Raw genomic sequence first — 15,400 nt, 5'->3', positions numbered from 1 at the left:
ACAGAAATTACATTTTTGCTCTTCATTTAAGGTTAGGAATAGGCATAAATTTAACAATGTGGTTAAAGTTAGATTTAAAATCAGATTTTAAGAGAAATCGTACAAAAATCCAGGGTTTATGGCTGCGGGGACCCTACTTTGCGAACCGCTAGTGCCATTTAGAATTGGTTAGCCTAAGCTTTAACCCCCTATACAAAAACATTAGTTTGACAAAGAGCGTATATTCATCAGAATCATTATCCCTAGGCCTACTCAAGCATATTTCATCCCCTCCAGTTCAAAGTGGAATTGTTATTCCATTTAGAAAATTCCAAAAGAACAGGCCAAATCGAACAACGGTATATTGAAAAAGACATTTGTTTGTAACCCTGAAAGACTTGGTCTTTCAACCTGTTTCAAATTAACTCTGAGAATAACTGTTCCAGACACGAGATGCGCGTCACTTCGCACTATTCCGTTCTATTTTATTCTGTTATATTACATCATGTTTTTTATACTATAAAACAGATGCGTCTTGACTGCAATATGGGCTCGGGAAATAAGAGGGTATTTGTCTACTAAATTAACAAAACAAGACTATGCCATTGCACAGCCATAGGCTTCTACAAGCAAGCGCCACTGAGGGTACTACCTTTTTGAAGATCGTGTTGCATAATATAACCAGTTGATATTACGGTTTCAATAAGGGAATCTTAAATGGCACTTTTCTTTTCTTGGCTGTACAAAACATTAGGAACACCTTTATATAGAGTTGCACCCCCCTTTAACCTCCATTCATTGGGGCATGACTACATGGTGTCGAAAGCATTCCACGGGGATTTTGGCCCATGTTGACTCCAATGTTTCCCACAGTTGTGTCAAGTTGGCTGGATGTTTTTTGGGTGGTGGACCATTCTTGATACACACAGGAAACTGTTGAGCGTGAAAAACCCGGGAGTGTTGTGGTTCTTAAAACTCTCAAACCGGTGTGATTGGCACCTACTACCATACCCGTTCACAGGCAAAAATATTTTGTCTTGCCTATTCACCCTCTGAATGGCACACATACACAATCCATGTCTCAATTGTCTCAACGATTAAAAATCCTTATATAATGTCTCCTCCCCTTCATGTACACTGATTGAAATTGATTAAATTAATTACATCAATAAGGGATCATAGCTTTCACCTGGTCAGTCTGTCATGGAAAGAGCAGGTGTTCCTAATGCTTTGTACACTCAGAGTCTGAGGCAATTTAGCAATTAGGATTCGTTATCTGTAATGGTAATAAATGAGGCATTGTTGCGCACTGTTGGCATATAGATAATTAGACCATTTACCCCCCCCAGTGTGGGCCCTTTTCTAAAAAATAAAAAAAAGAACTTGAGTACTTGACTACTCGAACATAAAAATGTCAAATGCCCCATCGCTACTAGCGAAGTTATAAAATATGATCGTACAGTGCTAGACTTTCACAAAGAACTTCAGAGACGCATCGTATTTCTGTTGGGCATAGAATAGAGTCATGAGTGCATTTGGGTGCTGGTTCTCATGATCATTCTCTTTACAATATGACCAACACAGGCTCATTCTGTTCAGAAGAACCCAGGGTATGACGCCATGTCATCCTCGTAACTGTACATCAAACAAAGTGATCATAAACGTTGATATACAAATGACAAGTTATATCATATGGAAATGTGAAATGCACATTTGGACTCACGGACGTGTGGTTTCCTTTCATGACGTCAGAGCGGTATTTTTTTTATAATTCTCAACGTCTCAGAACACATTGATTTACAGCATTGCCCTCACTCAGACAAAACATTTGTAAAAGGAGCCCAATTAGGGGGAGGGTTGGGGGCATATTCTTGTTGCGAGTAGTGCTCAGGTTTAGAAAGGCTGTCAGTTGAATCCCATACAGAGCTGAAAAGGCAGAGACCCTGACCTATGACTTCATGTTCAGCTTACTGTACAGCTACTGCGTTCCATTTTAGGAGCTTATCAGTAACCAAATTTGTTGTGAGTGTTAAAGGCTACATATTTGTACCTGAAAATAATTAAATAAATACACGCCAATACTTTCCAAGTATTTCCAAATACATTAAAAAAAATACTTACCTCGAAATGTGTTTATAAGTAATTGAAATACTAAATTTGAACACAGGTCGGTTGCCAATCAAAAATCTGTTCTGCTTTGAGGGTAAAACCGAGTTACCCTTGTGACTGACTGACAGACTGACTGACCGACCTGTTGGCAGGTGTCACATCTGTATGGCTTCTCTCCGCTGTGGGTCCTCTTGTGTCGCTCCATGTGGTACTTCTGGATGAAGCACATGTTACACTGGTCACAGCTGAAGGGCTTCTCTCCTAAAGAAAGAATGGGACAACATTGACACAGAACCAAATTGTTGTTTCTCTTTGCTTATTTGAGCTGTTCTTGCCATAATATGGACTTGGTATCTTACCAAATAGGGCTCAAAAGCATTAAGGAAAGAAATTCCACAAATTAACAAGGCACACTTATTAATTGAAATGCATTGAAGGTGACTAACTCATGAAGCTGGTTGAAAGAATGCCAAGAGTGTGCAAAGCTGTCATCAAGGCAACGGGTGGCTACTTTGAAGAATATCAAATATATTTTGATTTGTTTAACACTTTTGGTTACTACATGATTCCATGTGTATTATTTCATAGTTTTTGAAGTCTTCACCAGTATTCTACAATGTAGAAAATAGCAAAAATAAAAGAAAACACTTGAATGAGTAGTTGTCCAAACTTTTGTGCGTGCACACACAAACTATTCGGACCCCTTGACTTCCCACATTTTGTAATGTTACAGCCTTATTCTAAAATGGATGAAATGCATTTTTCCTCAATGTACACACAATACCCCATACTGACAAAGCAAAAACCGGGAATATTTGGCAAATGTATATACACTGCTCAAAAAAATAAAAGGGAACACATCCTAAATCTGAATGAATGAAATATTCTTATTGAATACTTTTTTCTTTACATAGTTGAATGTGCTGACAACAAAATCACACAAAAATGATCAATGGAAATCAAATGTATCAACCCATGGAGGTCTGGATTTGGAGTGACACAAAACTAAAGTGGAAAACCACACTACAGACTGATCCAACTTTGATGTAATGTCCTTAAAACAAGTCAAAATGAGGCTCAGTAGTGTGTGTGGCCTCCACGTGCCTGTATGACCTCCCTACAACACCTGGACATGCTCCTGATGAGGTGGTGGATGGTCTCCTGAGGGATCTCCTCCCAGACCTGGACTAAAGCATCCGCCAACTCCTGGACAGTCTGTGGTGCAATGGAGCGAGACGTTGGTGGATGGAGCGAGACATGATGTCCCAGATGTGCTCAATTGGATTCAGGTCTGGGGTACGGGCGGGCCAGTCCATAGCATCAATGCCTTCCTCTTGCAGGAACTTATGACACACTCCAGCCACATGAGTAGTATTGTCTTGCATTAGGAGGAACCCAGGGCCAACCGCACCAGCATACGGTCTCACAAGGGGTCTGAGGATCTCATCTCGGTACATAATGGCAGTCAGGCTACCTCTGGCGAGCACATGGAGGGCTGTGCGGCCCCCCAAATAAATGCCACCCAACACCATGACTGACCCGCCGCCAAATCGGTCATGCTGGAGGATGTTGCAGGCAGCAGAACGTTCTCCACGGCGTCTCCAGACTCTGTCACGTCTGTCACGTGCTCAGTGTGAACCTGCTTTCATCTGTGAAGAGCACAGGGCGCCAGTGGCGAATTTTCCAATCTTGGTGTCCTCTGGCAAATGCCAAACGTCCTGCACGGTGTTGGGCTGTAAGCACAACCCCCACCTGTGGACGTCGGGCCCTCATTACCACCCTCATGGAGTCTGTTTCTGACCGTTTGAGCAGAAACATGCACATTTGTGGCCTGCTGGAGGTCATTTTGCAAGGCTCTGGCAGTGCTCCTCCTGCTCCTCCTTGCACAAAGGTGGAGGTAGCGGTCCTGCTGCTGGGTTGTTGCCATCCTACGGCGGCCTCCACGTCTCCTAATGTACTGACTGGCTTGTCTCCTGGTAGCGCCTCCATGCTCTGGACACTACGCTGACAGACACAGCAAACCTTGCCACAGCTCGCATTGATGTGTCATCCTGGATGAACTGCACTACCTGAGCCACTTGTGTGGGTTGTAGACTCCGTCTCATGCTACCACTAGAGTGAAAGCACCGCCAGCATTCAAAAGTGACCAAAACATCAGCCAGGAAGCATAGGAACTGAGAAGTGGTCTGTGGTCACCACTTTCAGAACCACTCCTTTATTGGGGGTGTCTTGCTAATTGCCTATAATTTCCACCTGTTGTCTATTCCATTTGCACAACAGCATGTGAAATGTATTGTCAATCAGTGTTGCTTCCTAAGTGGACAGTTTGATTTCACAGAAGTGTGATTGACTTGGAGTTACATTGTGTTGTTTAACCTCTTGGATTTAGGGGGCGCTATTTTAATTTTTCCCGTTTTTTTTGTCACGAAAAGATGCATATAATTGACAGCTTTGGAAAGAAGACACTGACGTTTCCAAAACGGCAAAGATATTGTCTGTGAGTGCCACAGAACTGATGTTACAGGCGAAACCCAGATAAAAATCCAACCAGGAAGTGCTGCATTTTTTGAAACCGCCTCATGCCAATGACTCCTTATATGGCTGTGAATGAGCTAGGAATGAGCTTACATTTTCCACGTATTCCCCAAGGTGTCTACAGCATTGTGACGTCTTTTTAGGCATTTCCATTGAAGAATGGCTGTAAGGGACCATATATAGCATGTGGTCACATGGTGTCTCCCGCAGAAAACCTTGCGTAAAATACTGAGGTAGCCATTTTTCCAATCGCTTCTTATGAGAAACCAATTGCCTCGACGGATATATATGTTAAAAACACCTTGAGGATGGATCCTAAACAACGTTTGCCGTGTTTCTGTCGATATTATGGAGCAAATTTTGAAAAAAGTTTGCCGTTAGTTTTTCCGGTCGATTTCTCAGCCATGCATGATGAAGAAACGGGAGCTATTTCGCCTACAAAAATAATATTTTTAGAAAAAAGGAACATTTGCTATCTAACTGGGAGTCTCCTGAGTGAAAGCATCAAGTTTTTCAAAAAGGTAAATTATTTAATTTGGTTGCTTTTCTTATTTTCGTGAAAATGTTGCCTGCTGCCAGCAGAGCCTAGCATAGCATTATGCCATGATAAACTTACACAAATGCTTGTCTAGCGTTGGCTGTAACGCATATTTTGAAAATCTGAGATGACAGTGTTGTTAACAAAAGACTAAGCTTGTGTTTGAATATATTCATTGCATTTAATTTGCGATTTTCATGAATAGGAAAAGTTTAGGGGGATTTATTCTCTACTTAGTTTGACCAGTTTATTCGACCTGGAATATATATTTTTGAAGTTTTCGTCCGAGTTCTCCTGGACCAGCGTCAGCTTTTGGGCACGTAAGCTGAAAGTGCTAGCAAATGCAGCTAATTGGACACTAGTATTGGACATTATGGAACAAAACAACAATTTATTGTGGAACTAGGACTCCTTGCACTGCATTCTGATGAAAGATCAAAGGTAAGGGAATATTTATGATTTAATTTCGTATTTCTGTTGACTCCATTTTTTGTAAAAATCTGACAGCGGTTGCATTAAGAACCAGTGTATCTTTAATTATATGTAGAACATGTATCTTTAGTCAAAGTTTATGATGAGTATTTCTGTTATCTGGCGTAGCTTTCTATAATTCCTCCGGATATTTTGGAGGCATTCTGAACATGGCGTCAATGTAAACCGAGATTTGTGGATATAAATATGCATATTATCGAACAAAACATAAATAAATGTATTGTGTAACATGTCATATGAGTGTCATCTGATGAAGATGAAGGTTAATGATTCATTTTATCTCTAATCCTGCTTTTGTGACTATCTTTGGCTGGGAAAAATAGCTGGGTTTTTTTTGGTGGTGGTCTAACAAATATATGTTGTGTTTTCGCTGTAAAACATTTTTAAAAATCTCTCTCTCATAATATATATATATATATATATATATATATATATATATATAAAAAAACGAAATACCTTATTTACACAAGTATTCAGATTCTTTGCTATGAGAATCAAAATTGAGCTCAGGTGCATCCTGTTTCCTTTATCCTTGAGATGTTCCTACAACTTGATTAGCAGATGTTAATAATACGAGTGTAGCGAAATGCTTGTGCTGATAGTTCCGACAGTGCAGTACTATCTAACAAGTAATATAACAATTCCACAACAACTACCTTATATATATATATATATATATATATTACACACACACACACACACACACACACACACACACACACACACACACACACACACACAACTGTAAAGGGATGGAATAAGAATATGTACATATAAATATATGGATGAGCGATGGCCGAGCAGCATAGGCAAGATGTGATAGTATAAAATAGAGTACAAACATAATAGATGAGTAATGTAAGATAAACGTTATTAAAGTGGCATTATTTAAAGTGACCAATGATTGAGTCTATGTAGGCAGCAGCCTCTCTGTGTTAGTGATGGCTGTTTAACAGTCTGATGGCCTTGAGGTAGAAGCTGTTTTTCAGTCTCCCGGTCCCAGCTTTGATGCACCTGTACTGACCTCGCCTTCTGGATGGTAGAAGGGTGAACAGGCAGTGGCTCGGGTGGTTGTTGTCCATGATGATCTTTTTGGCCTTCCTGTGACATTAGGTGCTGTAGGTGTCCTGGGGGGCAGGTATTTTGCCCTCGGTGATGCATTGTGCAGACTGCAACCCTCTGGAGAGCCCTGCGGTTGATGGCGGTGCAGTTGACCTTACCAGGCGGTGATACAGCCCGATAGGATGCTCTCAGTTGTGCATCTGTAAAAGTGTGTGAGGTTTTAGGTGCCAAGTAAAGTTTCTTCAGCCTCCTGAGGTTGAAGAGGCGCTGTTGCGCCTCCTTCACCACAATGTCTGCGTGGGCGGACCATTTCAGTTTGTCCTTGATGTGTACGCCGAGGAACTTGAAGCTTTCCACCTTCACTACTGTTCCGTCGATGTGGATAGGGGGGGGTGCTCCCTCTGCGCTTTTCTGAAGTTCACGATCATCTCCTTTGTTTTGTTGACGTTGAGTGAGAGGTTTTCCTGACACCACACTCCGAGTACCCTCACCTCCTCCCTGTAGGCTGTCTCGACTCAATGTTTCCTTCCCTCACCACCTGGGGGCGGCCCGTCAGAAAGTCCAGGACCGAATTGCACAAGGCAGGGTACAGACCCAGGGACTTAGGCTTAATGATGAGCTTGGAGGGTACTATGGTGATATGGTGATGTGGTGTCCTTGGAGTCCACATGTGGTAAATTCAATTGGACATGATTTGGAAAAGCTCACCTGTCTATATAAAAAGGTCCCACAATTGACAGTGCATGTCAGAGCAAAAACCAAGCCATGAGGTCGAAGGAATTGTCCGTAGAGCTCCGAGAAAGGATTGTGTCGAGGCACAGATCTGGGGAAGAGTACCAAAACATTTCTGCAGCATTGAAGGTCTCCAAGAACAGAGTGGCCTCCATCATTCTTAAATGGAAGTTTGAAACCAACATGTCAGAAGCCACTCCTCAGTAAAAGGCACAGCCCGCTTGGAGTTTGCCAAAGGGCACCCAAAGGACTCAGACCATGAGAAACAAGTTTCTCTGGTCTGATGAAACCAAGATTGAACTCTTTGGCCTGAATGCCAAGTGTCACTCCTGGAAGAAACCAGGCACCATCCCTAAGGTGAAGCATGATGGTGGCAGCATCATGCGGTGGGGATTTTTTACAGGGGCAGGGACTGGGACACTAGTTGGGATTAAGGGAAAGATGAAAGGAGCAAAGTACAGAGAGAGATCTTTGATGATAACCTGCTCCAGGACCTCAGAGTGGGGCGAAGGTTCGGCTTCCAAAAGGACAATGAACGTAAGTAAGCACACAGCCAAGACAACGCAAGATTGGCTTCGGGACGAGTCACAATGTCCTTGAGAGGCACAGCCAGAATTTGGACTTGAAACTGATCCAACATCTCTGGAGAGACGTGAAAATAGCTGTGCTGCGACATTCCCCAACCAAGCTTACAGAGCTTGAGAGGATCGGCAGACAAGAACAGGAGAAACTCTCCAAATACAAGTGTGCCAAGCCTGTAGCGTCATACCCAAGAAGACTAGATGTAATCACTGCCAAAGTAAGGCGTAAAGGGTTTGAATACTAACGTAAATGTGATTTCAGTTGTTTATTTTTAATACATTTGCTAAATATTATTTGTCATTATGGGACAATTGTGTGTCGATTGATGCGTGGGAAAAAAACTTTTTAATCAATTTTAGAATAAGGCTGTAACATAACAAAATAAGGAAAAAGTTAAGAGGTCTGAATACTTTCCAAATGCACTGCGTGTGTGTATGTAGATACACACACACTACCAGTCAAGTTTGGATGCACCTACTCATTCAAGGGATTTTCTTAAATTTGTACCATTTTCTACATTGTAGAATAATAGTGAAGACATCAAAACTATGAAATTATTTCATATATGTTATGTAGTAACCAAAAAGGTGTTAAACAAAACAAAATATATTTTGAGATTCTTCAAAGTAGCCACCCTTTGCCTTGATTACAGCTTTGCACACTCTTGGCATTCGCTCAACCAGCTTCATGAGGTTGTCACCTTGAATGCATTTCAATAAACAGGTGTGCCTTGTTAAAAGTTAATTTGTGGAATTTCTTTCCTTCTTAATGCATTTGAGCCAATCAGTTGTGTTGTGACATGGTAGGGTTGGTATACAGAAGACTGCCTTATTTGGTAAAAGACCATAGTATGGCAAGAACAGCTCAAATAAGCAAAGATAAACAGTCCATTAGTTTAAAATATGAAGATCAGATAAGCCGGAAAATATCAGGAACTTTGAAAGTTTCTTCAGCTGCAGTAGCAAAAACCATCAAGCACTATGATGAAACTGGCTCTCACGAGGACCGCCACAGGAAAGAAAGACCCAGAGTTACCTCTGCTGCAGAGGATAAGTTCATTAGAGTTACCAGCCTCAGATTGCAGCCCAAATAAATGCTTCACAGAGTTCAAGTAACAGACATATCTCAACATCAACTGTTCAGAGGAGACTGCATGAATCAGGCCTTCATGGTTGAATTTCTGCAAAGAAACCACTATTAAAGGACACCAATGAGAAGAAGAGACTTGCTTGGGCCAAGAAACATGGGCAATGGTCATTAGACCAGTGGAAATCTGTTCTTTGGTCTGATTAGTTAAATTGGAGATTTTTGGTTCCAACCACTGTGTCTATGTGAGACGCAGAGTAGGTGAACGGATGTTTTTCACATGTGTGGTTCCCACCATGAAGCATGGAGGTGGTGTGATGGTGTGGGGTGCTTTGCCGGTGACACGGTCAGTGATTTGTTTAGAATTAAAGGGACACTTAACCAGCATGGCTACCACAGCATTCTGCAGCGATACGCCATCCAATCTGGTTTGGGCCTAGTGGGACTATAATTTGTTTATCAACAGGACAATGACCCAAAACACACCTCCAGGCTGTGCAAGGGCTATTTGACCAAGGATAGTGATGAAGTCCTACATCAGATGAGATCTGGCCTCCAAAATCACCCGACCGCAACCCAATTGAGATGGTTAATGATGAGATGGACTGCAGAGTGAAGGAAAAGCAGCCAACAAGTGCTCAGCATATGTGGGAACTCCTTCAAGACAGTTGGAAAAACATTCCTTATGAAGCTGAGAGAATGCCAAGAGTGTGCAAAGCTGTCATCAAGGCAAAGGGTGGCTACTTTGAAGAATATAAAATATATTTTGATTTGTTTAACCTGTTAGAGCTCTAGGGGCGCTATTTCATTTTTGGATAAAAAACGTTCCCGTTTTAAGCGCGATATTTTGTCACGAAAAGATGCTCGACTATGCATATTATTTGGAAAGAAAACACTCTGAAGTTTCAGAATCTGCAAAGATTTTGTCTGTAAGTGCCCCAGAACTCATTCTTCAGGCGAAACCAAGATGATGCATCACCCAGGAATTAGCAGAATTTCTGAAGCTCTGTTTTCCATTCTCTCCTTATATGGCTGTGATTGCGCAACGAATGAGCCTACACTTTCTGTCGTTCGCCCAAGGTCTTAGCAGCATTGTGACGTATTTGTAGGCATATCATTGAAAGATTGACCATAAGAGACTACATTTTCCAAGTGTCCGCCTGGTGTCCTGCGTCGAATTCGGTGCGCAATTGCCAGCTGCTTCTACTTTACCATTTGATTCAGGGGAGAAAGCATGTGTCCAAGAACGATGTATCAATGAAGAGATATGTGAAAAACACCTTGATGATTGATTCTAAACAACGTTTGCCATGTTTTCAGTCGATATTATGGAGTTAATTTGGAAAAAAGTTTGCGTTTTGAGGACTGAATTTTCAGATTTTTTTTGGTAGCCAAATGTGATGTATAAAACGGAGCTATTTCTAATACACAAGGAATCTTTTTGGAAAAACTGAGCATCTGCTATCTAACTGAGAGTATCCTCATTGAAAACATCAGAAGTTCTTCAAAGGTAAATGATTTTATTTGAAGGCTTTTATGTTTTTGTTAATGTTGCGTGCTGGATGCTAACGCTAATGCTAACGCTAAATGCTAACGCGAAATGCTAACGCTAGCTAGCTACTTTTACACAAATGATTGTTTTCCTATGGTTGAGAAGCATATTTTGAAAATCTGAGATGACAGTGTTGTTTACAAAAGGCTAAGCTTGAGAGATGGCATATTTATTTCATTTCATTTGCGATTTTCATAAATAGTTAACGTTGTGTTATGCTAATGAGCTTGCTGATAGATTTACACAATCCTGGATACAGGGGTTTTTTCATAGCTAAACGTGACGCAGAAAACGGAGCGATTTGTCCTAAACAAATAATCTTTCAGGAAAAACTGAACATTTGCTATCTGAGAGTCTCCTCATTGAAAACATCTGAAGTTCTTCAAAGGTAAATGATTTTATTTGAATGCTTTTCTGTTTTTTTGTGTAAATGTTGCCAGCTGAATGCTAATGCTAAATGCTACGTTAGCCATCAATACTGTTACACAAATGCTTGTTTTGCAATGGTTGAGAAGCATATTTTGAAAATCTGAGATGACAGTGTTGTTAACAAAAGGCTAAGCTTGAGAGCTAGCATATTTATTTCATTTCATTTGCGATTTTCATGAATAGTTAACGTTGCGTTATGGTAATGAGCTTGAGTCTGTATTCACGATCCCGGATCCGGGATGGGGAGATCAGAAAGGTTAACACTTTTTTTGGTTAATACATGATTCCATATGTGATATGTCATAGTTGTGATGTCTTCACTATTATTCTACAACGTAGGAAATATAAAAATAAAGAAAACCCCTTGAATGAGTAGGTGTCCAAACTTTTGGCTGGTACTGTACATACATACAAAAAAAATGGCATTCAGGCATGAGGGTTGGGTTAATTTCCAGTCAGGAAGTAAATTGAATTTCAAATTCAAAATGTCTCTTTGAATTTCCATTTACTTCCTGTATTGACTAAATTGAAATGGAATTGACCCCAGCGCTGGCTGTCGTAGGTCAAGACTCACCACTGTGGATCTTTTCGTGCCGCTGCAGCAGGTACTTCTGGATAAAGCTCATGTTACACTGACTGCACCGGAAAGGCCTCTCACCTGTGCGATCAAAAATACAATCACCCACTCTCCACATTAATTGACTATCAGTGGGGGAAAGCAGAAGTTGGCTTTATTCAAGTCTCAGTTCATTAAATTAAACTTTTTGGATAAACACTGCAGATGAAGCAAACACGCTAGGGTAAGTTAGAGTGAAAACCTAAAGGGGATAGTTCAGCCAAATAACACATTTATATTTGTTCCCTTACCTTGAAAGCAATCTCTGGACAGAATCAGCAATAAAACACTTTGCGGGAAGGAACAGTGTCTTGTTTACCGAAACCGATGTGGATCGCATTCTCTCCTTGTCCATAGACTACTTTCAAGGTAAAGAAATGTATATATACACACACAGACATTTGTAATTTGGCTGAACATTCGCTTGAAAGAAACAGAATAAAACAGAATTCCTCACCGCGGCGACAATGAGTCAAACCTGCAAGAAATGTTTGTCATTTAGATTACCTCAACATTTACAGGACATTTGTGGCATCAAACAAACGTCATCCATGCTACTCACGTCAGTGATATTGGGTGTATTCGTTTTAGCTCACCCTGTGTTTTGGGTGGGTGAGGATTTCACTTTTGGATCAATAGAATGACCTAAAACAAAGTGCACACTCCAGCCACCCCAAAATAATTCCCATGCAGAAAGCACTGAAAGCCTCTCACCTGTGTGGATGAGCACGTGTCTGCGGAGGTGGTAGGAGCTGCGGAAGGCAGCGTTGCAGTGCTCGCAGATGTGCGGTTTGGAGTTGGGAGAGAGGCCGGTCCCCTCGCCGTCCAACATCATGGCCTGTGCGGGGCGCGGGACAGAATGAAAGGTCAGTATAACCCGAATGCAACTTTGCGTCAAAGTGTAAACATGTTGTTTGAGGGGACAAACTGCTGTTAACATGACCTGACCACAGAAAAACTGATCTGCTGTGTGACTTTTTGGTAGCTTTGATTCTAAAAATGCTTAGTAATGAAAATGCTAGAGATGTGCTCTACCTTGGGTTCTCCACGTTTTCTTCTGGCTTTCCCCTCCCCATCACTGTTGCTCTTCCGTCTTCTTCCCGACGTCTCTTTCGGCCCTTTCTCTGGTCTTCCAGACATCTGTGGACAAAGCAGAGGAGGTTGGCCATGTAGACAGATACGTGCTTACACACACACAGTGTGAATATTCTCAAAGGAGCGATAGGTGCTATACTGATAACTCACTTTGAGCTTCACAGAGAGAGTACAGTACCAAAGACAAAAATATCAAAGCACACATGATAACTCTACAGAAAATATCTATTGAGTGAGGCCCCCTTTCAGCCACTAAAACTACAACGCTAAAAAAAATAAACATGGGTCCCTCACCGGCTCTCCCATTCGGACATTGCCGAGGCTGAGGTCGTGCAGAAGCATGTTCTGATGGTTGTGGTGGTGGCCTCCACCAAACTGCATCTCCAGCATCTCGTTGCCCTTCCCCACGCCCCCTCCGCCACAGCTGCCACCCAGCCCTGCTCCTCCCCCGCCAGCTCCGCTATAAAGGGGCATGCGGTAGTCCAGCTCGCTCATCCGCTCTTGCTTGATGCCCATGCCGTGGAGGAAGCCGTGGGCGTTGGGTGGCGAGTCGCGCTCCTTCTTCAGGATCATCTCCTGTGGCAGGTCACCCCCCATGACCGACTGCGAGGCCAGGCGGGTGAAGCTGGTGACGGGCGGCAGGTGGCTGAACATGAGCATGCCGGGGGCAAAGTTTGGGTCCATGCCCCCATTGCCTCGTAGAAACTCGTTGCCTAGCTTGTCTTGGATAATACTCATGGTTGGTCAGCACGTGTAGAAAGGGGAAACACTAAACGGGGCCAGGTGGGGATGTCCTGGAAGAGAAGGGAGGAGAAGAGGCTAAGTATAGAACCACATTATCAGTTTTACAGTTTACAATTGTTATTTAGTAGACACTCTTATACAGAGCAACTTAACTTTTTAGGGATAGGGGGCAGCATTTTCACTTTGGATGAATAGCGTGCCCAGAGTGAATTGCCTCCTACTCTGTCCCAGATGCGAATATATGCATATTATTATTACTATTGGATAGAAAACACTGAAGTTTCTAAAACTGTTTGAATGATGTATGTGAGTATAATAGAACTCATATGGCAGGCGAATACCTGAGAAAAATCCAACCAGGAAGTGGGATATCGGAGGTTGGTCGATATCTGAGGTTCAACACATCGCCTATTGAAATCCCAGTGGGATATGGATCTGTTTGCACTTCCTACAGCTTCCACTAGATGTCAACAGTCTATAGAACCTTGAATGAAGCTTCTACTCTGATGTGGGGCCGGATGAGAGGCGAATGAGTCAGTGTTCTGGCACAGAGCCAGGTCCCGGTCAGGCGCATTCCACATGATATCAACTAGGTTCCATTACTTCTATAGACACAAAGGAATTCTCCGGTTGGAACGTTATTGAATATTTACAATAACATCCTAAAGATTGATTCTACACTTAGTTTGACAAGTTTATTCGACCTGTAATATAACTTTGAAGTTTTCGTCCGACGTTCGCCTGGACCTGCACGAGTGTTTGGATATGTGTACTAAACGTGCTAACAAAAGTAGCTACTTGGACATAAAATAATGGACATTATCGAACAACACAACAATTTGTGGAACTAGGATTCCCGGGAGTGCATTCTGATGAAGATCAAAGGTAAGGGAATATTTATAATGTAATTTCGTATTTCTGTTGACTCCAACATGGCGGAGAAATGTTGTTTCTATCTGAGCGCCGTCTCAGATTATTGCATGGTTTGCTTCTCCGTAGTTTTTTTTAAAAAAATCTGACACAGCGGTTGCATTAAGAACAAGTGTATCTTTAATTCTATGTAAAACATGTATCTTTCATCAAAGTTTATGATGAGTATTTATGTTATTTGATGTGGCTCTCTGCAATATTTTGGAGGCATTTCTGAACATGGCGCCAATGTAAAAGGATTTTTGGATATAAATATGCAAATTATCGAACAAAACACATGTATTGTGTAACATGATGTCCTATGAGTGTCATCTGATGAAGACCAAAGGTTAGTGATTAATTTAAATCTCCATTTCTGTTTTTTGTGACTCCTATCTTTGGCTGGGAAAATGGCTGTGTTTTTTTTGGACTTGGCGGTGATCTAACAATCATATGTTGTGTTTTCGCTGTAAAGCATTTATTTTTATCGGACACGATGGGTAGATTAACAAGATGTTTATCTTTCATTTGCTGTATTGGACTTATTAATGTGTGAAAGTTACATATTTCTAAAAATATATTTTTGAATTTTGCGTGCTGCCTTTTCAGCGGAATGTTGTCAAGGGGGTTTGTCCTAGAAAGGTTAAAGGATTAATTAGGGTTAAAGGGACATTTCACAATTGTTCAACTTCATATTCATCATCTCCAGCAGGGATGTTTCCAATGACATCATTGACTTTAACCAATGAGTAGGCATTGCCTACTGATTGGTCGACATCATTGGAAACCCTTCTCTTCTATCTTTTTGACTACAAAAATTAGAAATGTACTATTAGCACATGTTGATGTTGGGGTGGTGCTGGTGAAATTTCCCTTTAACTGCCTTGCTTGAGGGCACGTTGACAGATTTTTCTATATCTTGAGTTGAGAGAATATAATA

General features: G+C 41.6%; 1 protein-coding gene across 4 annotated transcripts in view; it reads right to left on the bottom strand.

Moving 5' to 3' along the window:
• Nucleotides 1–15,400, bottom strand: part of znf281b (zinc finger protein 281b) — a 31,059-nt gene that overhangs the window by 4,899 nt on the left and 10,760 nt on the right. For 2 of the 4 annotated variants that reach the window (XM_090202409.1, XM_090202410.1), the window contains exons 2-6: nt 13,102–13,601; nt 12,748–12,852; nt 12,427–12,550; nt 11,671–11,754; nt 2,231–2,349 (exon numbers count right to left, since the gene is read on the bottom strand). In XM_090202409.1, the coding sequence (XP_090058535.1) occupies nt 2,231–2,349; nt 11,671–11,754; nt 12,427–12,550; nt 12,748–12,852; nt 13,102–13,545 (876 nt within the window). In that variant the 5' untranslated portion in view covers nt 13,546–13,601. Of the gene's footprint in view, nt 1–2,230; nt 2,350–11,670; nt 11,765–12,426; nt 12,551–12,747; nt 12,853–13,101; nt 13,602–15,400 lie in introns of all 4 variants that reach the window. The other 2 variants (XM_090202407.1, XM_090202408.1) reach the window with 1 other exon arrangement.

Source organism: Oncorhynchus mykiss, chromosome 16 (assembly GCF_057628025.1).
Source record: "Oncorhynchus mykiss isolate SJ-2025 chromosome 16, ASM5762802v1, whole genome shotgun sequence".
Lineage (NCBI taxonomy): Eukaryota > Metazoa > Chordata > Actinopteri > Salmoniformes > Salmonidae > Oncorhynchus > Oncorhynchus mykiss.
This window is presented reverse-complemented; position numbering and strand designations above follow the sequence as displayed.